This window comes from Coregonus lavaretus (assembly GCF_964263955.1).
Source record: "Coregonus lavaretus genome assembly, chromosome: 27".
Lineage (NCBI taxonomy): Eukaryota > Metazoa > Chordata > Actinopteri > Salmoniformes > Salmonidae > Coregonus > Coregonus lavaretus.
In genome coordinates this window covers 36,551,853-36,566,072 of record NC_140014.1, presented here as the reverse complement: position 1 = coordinate 36,566,072, position 14,220 = coordinate 36,551,853, and the positions used below count along the sequence as shown (strand labels likewise).

The following is a 14,220-nucleotide window of genomic DNA, read 5'->3' as shown; positions in this document are numbered from 1 at the left end:
AGAAATCTTTCTGATTGAGAGGGGGTCAAATACTTATTTCCCTCATTAAAATGCAAATCAATTTATACAATTTTTGACATGCGTTTTTCAGGATTTTTTTGTTGTTATTCTGTCTCTCACTGTTCAAATAAATCTACCATTAAAATTATAGACTGATCACGTCTTTGTCAGTGGGCAAACGTACAAAATCAGCAGGGGATCAAATACTTTTTTCCCTCACTGTAGTTCTAGGGAAGGAGGATGTAACTTGAAACCAGCTAAACTCTTCCCATCCTCCCATCCCCCAACATTTCTCCTCTACCCTCTTTTTTTCAACAAACATTGACTGAAAGGCTTAAAGGCCCAGTGCAGTCAAAAACACGATTTCCTGTGTTTTATATATATTTCCACACTATGAGGTTGGAATAATACTGTGAAATTGTGAAAATGATGATAATGGTCTTTTAGTGTAAGAGCTGTTTGAAAAGACCGCCGGAAATTTCAGCCTGTTATGGTGGGAGGGAGTTTTGGCCTGCCTGGTGAGTTCCAAACCTCTCTGCTAATAACAGATAGTTCAGTTTTTCCCTTCCCACTCAGGCCACTTCCAAACAGTCCTAGCAAAATTCTTGCTTGATAAATTAGTCTTCGCTAAGGAGCTATTTTTGTTTCTTTTTGACCATTTTAATTGAAAACAATCACAGTAAGGTACTTAATTGTTACCCAGAAATGATTTGATATTGAGATAAAATACCTTTAAAATAAGCCTTTGTAGACTATTTTAGGGGTGAAAAAAAACATGTATGGTAGGCCTAGCCCCTCTCACGCTTTTCAAGCATTTGCGTGCCGTCAATTATGATGAAGCTGGGAAGGGGAGGAGGAAAAGGAGGAGAGAGAGTGAAGATGAGGTTGAAAATGGAGTGAGAGAATGAGTGTATGGGAGAGTAGAGTAAAGTGGGGTAGCTCCCTGGTCTGTGCTGCTGTGTGTGTAGAAGGGCTCTGGTCTGTGTTGCTGTGTGTATAGAAGGGCTCTGGTCTGTGTTGCTGTGTGTATAGAAGGGCTCTGGTCTGTGTTGCTGTGTGTATAGAAGGGCTCTGGTCTGTGTTGCTGTGTGTATAGAAGGGCTCTGGTCTGTGTTGCTGTGTGTATAGAAGGGCTCTGGTCTGTGTTGCTGTGTGTGTAGAAGGGCTCTGGTCTGTGCTGCTGTTTGTGTAGAAGGGCTCTGGTCTGTGTTGCTGTGTGTATAGAAGGGCTCTGGTCTGTGTTGCTGTGTGTGTAGAAGGGCTCTGGTCTGTGCTGCTGTTTGTGTAGAAGGGCTCTGGTCTGTGTTGCTGTGTGTATAGAAGGGCTCTGGTCTGTGTTGCTGTGTGTGTAGAAGGGCTCTGGTCTGTGTTGCTGTGTGTATAGAAGGGCTCTGGTCTGTGTTGCTGTGTGTGTAGAAGGGCTCTGGTCTGTGTTGCTGTGTGTATAGAAGGGCTCTGGTCTGTGTTGCTGTGTGTATAGAAGGGCTCTGGTCTGTGTTGCTGTGTGTGTAGAAGGGCTCTGGTCTGTGCTGCTGTTTGTGTAGAAGGGCTCTGGTCTGTGTTGCTGTGTGTATAGAAGGGCTCTGGTCTGTGTTGCTGTGTGTGTAGAAGGGCTCTGGTCTGTGCTGCTGTTTGTATAGAAGGGCTCTGGTCTGTGCTGCTGTTTGTGTAGAAGGGCTCTGGTCTGTGCTGCTGTGTGTATAGAAGGGCTCTGGTCTGTGTTGCTGTGTGTATAGAAGGGCTCTGGTCTGTGTTGCTGTGTGTATAGAAGGGCTCTGGTCTGTGTTGCTGTGTGTATAGAAGGGCTCTGGTCTGTGTTGCTGTGTGTATAGAAGGGCTCTGGTCTGTGTTGCTGTGTGTATAGAAGGGCTCTGGTCTGTGTTGCTGTGTGTATAGAAGGGCTCTGGTCTGTGTTGCTGTGTGTATAGAAGGGCTCTGGTCTGTGTTGCTGTGTGTATAGAAGGGCTCTGGTCTGTGTTGCTGTGTGTATAGAAGGGCTCTGGTCTGTGTTGCTGTGTGTGTAGAAGGGCTCTGGTCTGTGCTGCTGTTTGTGTAGAAGGGCTCTGGTCTGTGTTGCTGTGTGTATAGAAGGGCTCTGGTCTGTGTTGCTGTGTGTATAGAAGGGCTCTGGTCTGTGTTGCTGTGTGTATAGAAGGGCTCTGGTCTGTGTTGCTGTGTGTATAGAAGGGCTCTGGTCTGTGTTGCTGTGTGTGTAGAAGGGCTCTGGTCTGTGCTGCTGTTTGTGTAGAAGGGCTCTGGTCTGTGTTGCTGTGTGTATAGAAGGGCTCTGGTCTGTGTTGCTGTGTGTGTAGAAGGGCTCTGGTCTGTGCTGCTGTTTGTGTAGAAGGGCTCTGGTCTGTGTTGCTGTGTGTATAGAAGGGCTCTGGTCTGTGTTGCTGTGTGTGTAGAAGGGCTCTGGTCTGTGTTGCTGTGTGTATAGAAGGGCTCTGGTCTGTGTTGCTGTGTGTGTAGAAGGGCTCTGGTCTGTGTTGCTGTGTGTATAGAAGGGCTCTGGTCTGTGTTGCTGTGTGTATAGAAGGGCTCTGGTCTGTGTTGCTGTGTGTGTAGAAGGGCTCTGGTCTGTGCTGCTGTTTGTGTAGAAGGGCTCTGGTCTGTGTTGCTGTGTGTATAGAAGGGCTCTGGTCTGTGTTGCTGTGTGTGTAGAAGGGCTCTGGTCTGTGCTGCTGTTTGTATAGAAGGGCTCTGGTCTGTGCTGCTGTTTGTGTAGAAGGGCTCTGGTCTGTGCTGCTGTGTGTATAGAAGGGCTCTGGTCTGTGTTGCTGTGTGTGTGTAGAAGGGCTGGTCTGTGGTCTGTGCTGCTGTTTGTGTAGAAGGGCTCTGGTCTGTGCTGCTGTGTGTATAGAAGGGCTCTGGTCTGTGTTGCTGTGTGTGTGTAGAAGGGCTCTGGTCTGTGTTGCTGTGTGTGTAGAAGGGCTCTGGTCTGTGTTGCTGTGTGTATAGAAGGGCTCTGGTCTGTGTTGCTGTGTGTGTGTAGAAGGGCTCTGGTCTGTGTTGCTGTGTGTGTAGAAGGGCTCTGGTCTGTGTTGCTGTGTGTGTGTAGAAGGGCTCTGGTCTGTGTTGCTGTGTGTGTATAGAAGGGCTCTGGTCTGTGTTGCTGTGTAGAAGGGCTCTGGGGTGTGGCTGCTGGCCGGAGTCTGGCTGTGAAGCAGGGTCCCCTGAGACAAGCACACACACTCTAACACACGGACACACTCACAGACCATAAATCAGTAGGACCAGCGGCAGGCTGAGCTTGGCTGGGGTGGCCTGGATGGGGGAGGGCACTGGAGCACAGTGGAATGTGATTATACTATGTCATAAACAATGCCTTATTCTATTGTGTCTTCCAGGTAAAGACCACGTGTGTCGCTTTGTTGGATGCGGCCGTAATGACCGCTTCAACTATGTGGTGATGGAGCTTCAGGTAAGGATGAGCCTCCTCGTCACCTTGTGTGTTTACACAACTCTAATTCTCTATAGTGATGTCAGTGAGCTGATGTGACTAAGTGTTAAGTGTTTGTGAGTGAGTATGGAGGCTACATGGGTTGTGTGTTTTTAGGGGCGTAACCTGGCAGACCTGAGGCGCAGTATGACGCGGGGCACGTTTACAGTCAGCAGCACCCTGAGACTGGGACAACAGATACTAGAAGCTATAGAGAGCATCCACTCTGTTGGCTTCCTGCACAGAGACATCAAACCGGTGAGACAGGCAGGGACTGTGTGTGTGTGTGTGTGTGTGTGAGGGTGGAGTGTGTTTGTGTGTATGCTTAGGGACTCTAGCTTTTTGGAATGAAGAGATCATCATCATCAGCAGTAATTTGACATTTTCTTTCTGTGAAAGTGACAAGAATCAGACTATAATTGTTGATATTAAAATCCTTCCTCTTTTTCTTCTCTCTCTCTCTCTCTCTCTCTCTCTCTCTCTCTCTCTCTCTCTCTCTCTCTCTCTCTCTCTCTCTCTCTCTCTCTCTCTCTCTCTCTCTCTCTCTCTCTCTCTCTCTCTCTCTCTCTCTCTCTCTCTCGCTCTCTCTCTCTCTCCCCCCTAGTCCAACTTTGCCATGGGCCGGTTCCCCAGTACCTGTAGGACCTGCTACATGCTGGACTTTGGTCTGGCACGCCAGTTCACTAACTCCTGCCAAGAGGTCCGACCGGTAAGTGTCTGTCCACATGTGTGGTTAGACACTGTGGACCGGTTTCCCGGACACATATTAAGCTTAGTCCTAGACTACAAAGCGTGCTTAATGGTGAATCTAAATTGAAATCGCTTTTTTAGTCCGGGACTAGGCTTCGATCTGTCCAGGAAACTGGCCATGTCTGTTTGTTGATTGTGTGCTATTGTCATGTAAGGTTCTACTATGTTAGTCATACAGCAGCTCTCTCCCCCCCAGCCTCGGTTAGTAGCAGGGTTCTACCATGTTAGTCATACAGCAGCTTGATGTGAAGTCTCTCTCTCCCCCAGCCTCGGTTAGTAGCAGGGTTCTACCATGTTAGTCATACAGCAGCTTGATGTGAAGTCTCTCTCTCCCCCAGCCTCGGTTAGTAGCAGGGTTCTACCATGTTAGTCATACAGCAGCTTGATGTGAAGTCTCTCTCCCCCCCAGCCTCGGCCAGTAGCAGGGTTCTACCATGTTAGTCATACAGCAGCTTGATGTGAAGTCTCTCTCCCCCCCAGCCTCGGTTAGTAGCAGGGTTCTACCATGTTAGTCATACAGCAGCTTGATGTGAAGTCTCTCTCTCCCCCAGCCTCGGCCAGTAGCAGGGTTCTACCATGTTAGTCATACAGCAGCTTGATGTGAAGTCTCTCTCTCCCCCAGCCTCGGTTAGTAGCAGGGTTCTACCATGTTAGTCATACAGCAGCTTGATGTGAAGTCTCTCTCTCCCCCCAGCCTCGGTTAGTAGCAGGGTTCTACCATGTTAGTCATACAGCAGCTTGATGTGAAGTCTCTCTCTCCCCCAGCCTCGGCCAGTAGCAGGGTTCTACCATGTTAGTCATACAGCAGCTTGATGTGAAGTCTCTCTCTCCCCAGCCTCGGTTAGTAGCAGGGTTCTACCATGTTAGTCATACAGCAGCTTGATGTGAAGTCTCTCTCCCCCCCAGCCTCGGTTAGTAGCAGGGTTCTACCATGTTAGTCATACAGCAGCTTGATGTGAAGTCTCTCTCTCCCCCCAGCCTCGGCCAGTAGCAGGGTTCTACCATGTTAGTCATACAGCAGCTTGATGTGAAGTCTCTCTCTCCCCCAGCCTCGGTTAGTAGCAGGGTTCTACCATGTTAGTCATACAGCAGCTTGATGTGAAGTCTCTCTCTCCCCAGCCTCGGCCAGTAGCAGGGTTCTACCATGTTAGTCATACAGCAGCTTGATGTGAAGTCTCTCTCTCCCCCCAGCCTCGGCCAGTAGCAGGGTTCTACCATGTTAGTCATACAGCAGCTTGATGTGAAGTCTCTCTCCCCCCAGCCTCGGCCAGTAGCAGGGTTCTACCATGTTAGTCATACAGCAGCTTGATGTGAAGTCTCTCTCTCCCCCCAGCCTCGGCCAGTAGCAGGGTTCAGAGGCACAGTCCGCTACGCGTCCGTCAACGCACACAAGAACAAGGAGATGGGTCGTCATGACGACCTATGGTCCCTCTTCTACATGCTGGTGGAGTTCATGGTTGGACAGTTGCCATGGAGAAAGATCAAAGACAAAGTAAGAATCTAGTCTGAACATTCCTTCCTGTACACCAACCAATCAGCAGTCTCAGCCGAACTAATAGTCAGGATACATACGTACATGACTCGTAATGGTAACGTTAGCTTTGGCTAACTTGACTTGGCTAGAGGCTGACAGGGACTAACTCAATAACATGTCACAGCTCTGACGTCGCTGCATATGAATGTACTCATGCACCTGTGTACATAATTAAATATATACAGTGGGGGATACAAGTATTTAGTCAGCCACCAATTGTGCAGGTTCTCCCACTTAAAAAGATGAGAGAGGCCTGTAATTTTCATCATAGGTACACGTCAACTATGACAGTCAAAATGAGGAAAAAAATTCCAGAAAATCACATTGTAGGATTTTTTATGAATTTATTTGCAAATTATGGTGGAAAATAAGTATTTGGTCAATAACAAAAGTTTCTCAATACTTTGTTATATAACCTTTGTTGGCAATGACACAGGTCAAACGTTTCTGTAAGTCTTCACAAGGTTTTCACACACTGTTGCTGGTATTTTGGCCCATTCCTCCATGCAGATCTCCTCTAGAGCAGTGATGTTTTGGGGCTGTCGCTGGGCAACACGGACTTTCAACTCCCTCCAAAGATTTTCTATGGGGTTGAGATCTGGAGACTGGCTAGGCCACTCCAGGACCTTGAAATGCTTCTTACGAAGCCACTCCTTCGTTGCCCGGGCGGTGTGCTTGGGATCATTGTCATGCTGAAAGACCCAGCCACGTTTCATCTTCAATGCCCTTGCTGATGGAAGGAGGTTTTCACTCAAAATCTCACGATACATGGCCCCATTCATTCTTTCCTTTACACGGATCAGTCGTCCTGGTCCCTTTGCAGAAAAACAGCCCCAAAGCATGATGTTTCCACCCCCATGCTTCACAGTAGGTATGGTGTTCTTTGGATGCAACTCAGCATTCTTTGTCCTCCAAACACGACGAGTTTAGTTTTTACCAAAAAGTTATATTTTGGTTTCATCTGACCATATGACATTCTCCCAATCCTCTTCTGGATCATCCAAATGCACTCTAGCAAACTTCAGACGGGCTTGGACATGTACTGGCTTAAGCAGGGGGACACGTCTGGCACTGCAGGATTTGAGTCCCTGGCGGCGTAGTGTGTTACTGATGGTAGGCTTTGTTACTTTGGTCCCAGCTCTCTGCAGGTCATTCACTAGGTCCCCCCGTGTGGTTCTGGGATTTTTGCTCACCGTTCTTGTGATCATTTTGACCCCACAGGGTGAGATCTTGCGTGGAGCCCCAGATCGAGGGAGATTATCAGTGGTCTTGTATGTCTTCCATTTCCTAATAATTGCTCCCACAGTTGATTTCTTCAAACCAAGCTGCTTACCTATTGCAGATTCAGTCTTCCCAGCCTGGTGCAGGTCTACAATTTTGTTTCTGGTGTCCTTTGACAGCTCTTTGGTCTTGGCCATAGTGGAGTTTGGAGTGTGACTGTTTGAGGTTGTGGACAGGTGTCTTTTATACTGATAACAAGTTCAAACAGGTGCCATTAATACAGGTAACGAGTGGAGGACAGAGGAGCCTCTTAAAGAAGAAGTTACAGGTCTGTGAGAGCCAGAAATCTTGCTTGTTTGTAGGTGACCAAATACTTATTTTCCACCATAATTTGCAAATAAATTCATTAAAAATCCTACAATGTGATTTTCTGGATTTTTTTTTCTCAATTTGTCTGTCATAGTTGACGTGTACCTATGATGAAAATTACAGGCCTCTCTCATCTTTTTAAGTGGGAGAACTTGCACAATTGGTGGCTGACTAAATACTTTTTTCCCCACTGTATATATATACACTGAGTATACCAAACATTAGGAACACCTTCCTAATATTGAGTTGCCCTCAGAATAGCCTCAATTTGTCGGGGCATGGACTCTACAATGTGTCGAAAGTGTTCCACAGGGATGCTGGCCCATGTTGACTCCAATGCTTTCCACAGTTGTGTCAAGTTGGCTGGATGTCCTTTGGGTGCTGGACCATTCTTGATACACACGTGAAAAACCCAGCAGCATTGTAGTTCTTGACACAAGCCGGTGCGCCTGGCACCTACTACCATACCCTGTTCAAAGGCATTTAAATATTTTGTTACTTAAATCTCAATCGTCGTAAGGCTTAATTTTTTTTATTTAACCTGTCTCCTCCCCTTCATCTACACTGATTGAAGTGGATTTAATAACATCAATAAGGGATAATAGATTTCGCCTGGATTCACCTGGTCAGTCTATGTCATGAAAAGAGCAAGTAAACTTCATAATGTTTTGTACACTCAGTGAATATGCCTTTTAGCAGACACTTTTATCCAAAGCGACTTACAGTCACCCGTGCATACATTTTATGTAAAGGTGGCCATGGGAATCAAACCCACGATCCTGCCGTTGCAGGCGCCATGCTCTACCAACTGAGCCATAGTTCCATAACAACATGTGTGAACCCTCCCCAGGAGCATGTAGGGAAGCTGAAGGACACCTATGACCACAGGCTCATGCTGAAACACCTACCTGCTGAGTTCACTGTCTTCCTGGATCACATCTCTAACCTGGACTACTTCACCAAACCAGACTATCAGGTAACATGACAGATCTCTCTCCCTTTACCTACTCTGTGTGTGTACAGTATCGATGTGTTTTAACGGTTCGAACTAGGCATTTTGTTACAGTTCCCTGTGTCAATATACATTAAGTCCCAGGAAATATTTGTGTATGTAGTGTATGTTTTCAGAATGGCTGATTGTCTGCATTATCTTAGATTGTCTCCAAAATGTCATAGCAATGAGTGTATGAATGTCTGAGCCCTCTTTTTGGAGTACTAAGTATCTGTCTGTCAGTCAGTCAGTCAGTGATGTTGTACAAGCTGTTAGGTATCTCAGGATATGACATAATGTGACTTTCTGTTGTGTTGTAGCTGCTGATGTCAGTGTTTGACAACAGTATGAAGACCTACAACGTGGTGGAGAATGACCCGTATGACTGGGAGAGGACTAGATCTGATGGTACTCTGACCATCAATGCTACAGCCACCACACCACAGCACCACACACGCCTCACCCCTGCACACATGGGGTAAGAGACTGGGAACACACACACACACACACACACACACACACACACACACAGACACACACACACACACACACACACACACACACACACACACACACACACACACACACACACACACACACACACACTGGGAACACACACACAGAGACTGGGAATCTTGGATTAACTGTTTGAAGGTCCACTGAGGGTTCAGGGTTTTCTTGTCTCTTTCACGATCACACACTTTTAACTTGTTTACCGAATTAATGAATGAATCTACCTGTTGAATGAATGAATGAATCTACCTGTTGAATGAATGAATGAATGAATATACCTGTTCAATGAATGAATGGATGAATGGATGGATGGATGAATACATTAATGAATTCATTAATTGATGAATGGATGAACTGTATGTCAACTTGTATGGTTTTGTTTTTGTCTCTCTCGATTGGATGATTGTATCAGCCAATGAGAGCTATGATTAGAACTTAATTAGCTTTTTTGATTTGTCTTGTGACAAATGGAACAAACAAAAAAATTACAGTATGTGGAACAAAAAATGGTATGGAAATTACGTTGTAGGTCCCCCCCGTTAGTGACATCAGAGTAACATTCCCTCTATAATTTCAGCATGGCCAATGCATCCCTGATCCCTGGGGACCTGGCGAGGGAGAACACAGACGATGTTCTGCAGGACGAGCAGCTCAGTGACAATGGGGAGAACAACCCTCCTCCAGACCGCCGCCCCGGATCCCCCAGCATGCCCCGGGCCAACCAGGAAGCTGACGTCTGGGAGGAGCTGGACCGCAACCGCAACCGCATATTGACCTCAGTCTGGAAGGTAGAGAGGAGCATACACACACCAGGGTTTCCGTTAGCCGGTAATTGGCTTTTGAACCCCCCCCCCAAAGGCCAATAAATACAATTGCTGCCGGCTAAATTGAATTTTCGTTTGTCGTTATGTAGCCAATCTTATTTATCACACCCGCAAAGCATACAGATACAGAGCCTACATTTGAGTGGAAAATCTGCCAGACAGCGCAAGATTTGCTGCTATACTTCCTCAAACAGCTTGTTCGTCGCTGCCGGAGTGAAACGTGCTTTTATAAGCCCAATCATTCTAAACGCAATCGCGTGTTAAAAACAGTTTTGATGGCCACGATTAAAAATAGCAAATATTTTTATTTCTCAACTGGCAATTGAATCTCGCTTCCTATTGGCCATTCAAGTGCATAGGCAACGGTAGGCAGGATTCAGCGCGTCACACACCACTCTGCAATGAGCTGGAGGCAGTATGCATTTTGAAAACATGTACTTAATTGTTTGAAACCTGAACGTTTTACTTCATATTATGAGGTATATCTTTCCTTCCTTCAAAGTATCATAGCCAAAAGTATTTCATAAAGACTTCCATATGCCATTGAAACCAGTAGCCTATTTCTCTCATGTTCTATTGGTTTTCAAATCAACTTTCTTTCATTGTCCAGTAGTCAACCCATGCTAGTTGTTGCATCTTTAGATCTCTCCTCTTTCTAAATTTCTAACAGATATTTTCATCTCTGTCACATGTGTGGTGGACACACACACACACCATGAAGACTGAGTTCAACCATATACCACTCTATCCCCTGTTTCCCTCCCCCCTAGGCAGCAACAGAGGAGGAGAACAGCAACAACCAGGGGGGTCTCCAGAGCCCGTACGCCAACCCCAGCCTGGGCTCCCCTGTCCGGGTACACTCTGAGATGGTGGGGGCCTCAGGGCAGGACGGTGGTGGTCCTCTCCTCAGGAAGCTCCGTAACATCCACAGCTTTGAGCTGGACAGGAGGCTGACCCTGGAGGCCAAGCCCAGTCATGAACGCTTCATGGAGGCATGGTCAGTACCCCTACTTACCCCCTGTCCTTCTGTACCTTCCTTACTACACTAACATAACAACCAGGGACTTGATTCTACTGCAACTCAGTCAATTCAGGATATTCATCGAGATTAACAAAAGTTCCTATACAAGAATTGAAACGTTCGTTTTAAACTGACTGAATTTCAATGGAATTGACCTCAACCTTGCTAGTGCTAACCCTGCTGCTAACAACCATACAATAGCACAGTAACTACTATGTTATAATCTGCCATCGCCTGACCTGTTCAATCAGTCGGTGTGTCTCTCCAGCTCAGGGAATCAGCAGGAGGGCTGTGGGCAGCAGCAGGAGAAGGGGTCTGAGGTAGGCCAGGACCAGGGTCTGGCTGTACCCACTGGAGGTGCCACAGGACCAGGGCGTGGTGGCACTGACCGAGTCTGGCACTACGATGAGGAGTTCCTATCCGGTGGGGGCGCCAGCGGCTCACCCAAACCCATCTCCCCTCACTCCCACGGGTCTCTGGAGCAGGGTGAGGGGGCCCCCAGCAGCGGAGGCTTCGTGGCCCTCAACCTGAGCTCCGGCCGGGGGGAGGTGGACTCCAGGGAGTGGGTGATGATGGAGAGGCCCAGTGGGTCCCCAGGAACAGGGACCGGAATGGGGGATAAGGCTACGACCAGTCCCTCCGAGGAGGAAGAAGAGGAGCTGGAGGTGCTGGAGGTACCCCTTGGGGCAGGAGAAGGGTCCACGGGGAACCCCAGTCCTGGTCAGGTCCATGGGGACAGGGATGGGGACCTCCAGGGGCTACCAGGGGCCAGCGGAGGATCCCCCGGAGTGGACAGGCTGGAGCTGAGTGTGGGACCCCTGGGAAGCCTGCCCCCCGTCAACCCCACTAGCCCTGCTGAGGGCCTGGCTGAGGGAGCACTCACACAGGTACAGACCTCATGGACTAGATTTACATACTTCACTGTAAAACATTTAACTATTACATACCTCACTGTAAAACACTTCACTATTACAGACCTCACTGTAAAACACTTCATTATTACATACCTCACTGTAAAACACTTCACTATTACATACTTCACTGTAAAACACTTCACTATTACATACTTCACTGTAAAACACTTCACTATTACATATTTCACTGTAAAACACTTCACTATTACATACCTCACTGTAAAACACTTCATTATTACATACCTCACTGTAAAACACTTCACTATTACATACTTCACTGTAAAACACTTCATTATTACATACCTCACTGTAAAACACTTCACTATTACATATTTCACTGTAAAACACTTCACTATTTCATACCTCACTGTAAAACACTTCATTATTACATACCTCACTGTAAAACACTTCACTATTACATATTTCACTGTAAAACACTTCACTATTACATACCTCACTGTAAAACACTTCACTATTACATACTTCACTGTAAAACACTTCACTATTACATACCTCACTGTAAAACACTTCATTATTACATACCTCACTGTAAAACACTTCACTATTACATATTTCACTGTAAAACACTTCACTATTACATACCTCACTGTAAAACACGTCACTATTACATACCTCACTGTAAAGCACTTCACTATTACATACAGTACCTCACTGTAAAACACTTCACTATTACATACCTCAGTATAAAACAGTTCACTATTACATACAGTACCTCACTGTAACACACTTCACTATTACATACCTCAGTATAAAACAGTTCACTATTACATACAGTACCTCACTGTAACACACTTCACCATAACACAACTCACGCAGGTCAAGACATATCATGCAATGTACACAGATAGAGTAATACACCTTAACACAGAACTATACACAATAAGACACTTCATTCATCTAGGTCAACAGTAGCATCTTGCAGTAGTTTAAAGTAAAATGTGATCGTGGTCTCTTATGTCATGTGAGCTTGTTTGTTTGCTTGTGTGAGCTTGATAAAAGGAAGGATACTCCTCAGACAGTGGTTTTGTTTGAGAGAGGCCGTTGCTTGAAAAAGCGGTTTGATTTGCATTTGAAAGAGCGGTTTGATTTGCATTTGATATCATTATTTCCTCTTTATTTATAACTTTAATTTTCTATGTTGATTTATCTACACTTGAGTTTTTGTCCTGGGTTGACCCTTTCTCAAATGGTGCTGTCTGAGGAAACAGATAGTACACCTGTGTGATTCCTCTAAGGAGACGTTTGAGATCTCAGAATTCCTCCCACCTCGACGCCCGCTCCCTTTAAGTTCTAAATATATGCTATACTCCTCCCCCTCTCTCACCCCCACTCCTATCCGCCCCTGTCCCCCACTCTATTCCTCCGCCATCCCACTCCGTCCTCTCTCTCTTCCCACTTTACTCTATCTTTTCAAATCATCTCCCCTCTTTCACCACCTTCCCTCTCTTTCCACTCTCCCTCCACACTACTTCTCCCTCTCCCTCTTCTCTCCCACCCCCTCTCCCTTGTTCCATCTCCCTCCTTCCCTCTCCCCCTCTCCCTCACCTCCACCTCCCCCTCTACCTCCTCTCTCTTAGCTCCCTACCTCTCCTCCGTCTCTGCCTGAGGAGATGTTGGCCAGGACGTCTAGTCCCCTGCTCCTGCGTTCCCCCAGCCCGCACACCCAGACCCTCCTCACCACCCTGTCGGACCCCCTGCACCAGAGGGACCCCCCTGGGATGAGGCGCAGCTACTCAGCCGATCACCACCACCAGTACCTCCTCCGTCCCACCTCCTCTTCCTCCTACCACACCTCTCTACTGCCACCTCCTCACCCTGGCCTCGGTTCCGCCCGTAACCAATCGTCCGCCGGGCGCAGGAAACTGCCAGCTATCCCGGCGGGCGCCGCCAACAGCAAGTTCCCTTCCGTTATACGCATCACACGCGCCCAACTCCAGCAGGTGATTGACCAATCCACCACGGGGCCACGAACCAATCAGACGTCTCTATCTTAACCATAACACACCGCCTACCTAACTCCCTCCACTATTAGTTACTTACCGTCTTTTTTAAATAGTTTGGCTTGGTTGTTCTTTTTGTTTCCTTTTGCTGCTAGTGTGTTAGTTGTGTTGTGCTGTGTTGTGCTGTGTTGTTGTGTTGTTGTTGTGTTGTGTTGTTGTTGTCGTCAGGCAGGCTGCTTCTCCAGAGAACAGCAGGTCATTGTGATGCAGACAGAGCATGCTCAGATCCATGTGTCCTTGTGTCAGGGGAAGGGTTGGGGTCAATTCAGAGTGGAAATGAAATTGCAATTACACTTTTCTTCATTGCGTGACAGGGACCTTTGTTTTGGTGGATTGTCTCTCTCTTTTGTTCTTTCATTTCCTCCCGTTCTCTCTCTCTTTTTGTTACTGACCCTGACTCCCTCTCTCTTTTGTAGTCCCCTGATTGGTTGTGTGAATGTTTTTGTTCTTGTTGCAGACCTGGGTTAAATACATGTGTCAAATACTTGAGTGGTGCTTGATTAAGCATTTCAGGCACAATGGAATAGTCCCAAAACTCCAAGCTAAATCAAATACATTATAGATTTGACCCAGGTCTGTCTTGTTGCTTTTTTGATACCAACTAACAGCTTGACTGGCAT

General features: G+C 46.8%; 1 protein-coding gene across 1 annotated transcript in view; it reads left to right on the top strand.

Moving 5' to 3' along the window:
- Positions 1 to 13,594, top strand: part of LOC311102988 (tau-tubulin kinase 2-like) — a gene marked incomplete at both ends in the record, with an annotated part of 30,836 nt that extends 17,242 nt beyond the window's left edge. The window contains 10 exons of the mRNA XM_084144488.1: positions 3,351 to 3,424; positions 3,560 to 3,700; positions 4,047 to 4,151; positions 5,526 to 5,684; positions 8,167 to 8,292; positions 8,628 to 8,785; positions 9,398 to 9,608; positions 10,415 to 10,641; positions 10,934 to 11,552; positions 13,178 to 13,594. Coding sequence (XP_084000614.1) covers positions 3,351 to 3,424; positions 3,560 to 3,700; positions 4,047 to 4,151; positions 5,526 to 5,684; positions 8,167 to 8,292; positions 8,628 to 8,785; positions 9,398 to 9,608; positions 10,415 to 10,641; positions 10,934 to 11,552; positions 13,178 to 13,594 — 2,237 coding nt within the window. The remainder of the gene's footprint in view (positions 1 to 3,350; positions 3,425 to 3,559; positions 3,701 to 4,046; positions 4,152 to 5,525; positions 5,685 to 8,166; positions 8,293 to 8,627; positions 8,786 to 9,397; positions 9,609 to 10,414; positions 10,642 to 10,933; positions 11,553 to 13,177) is intronic.
- Positions 13,595 to 14,220: the final 626 nt, after the last annotated feature.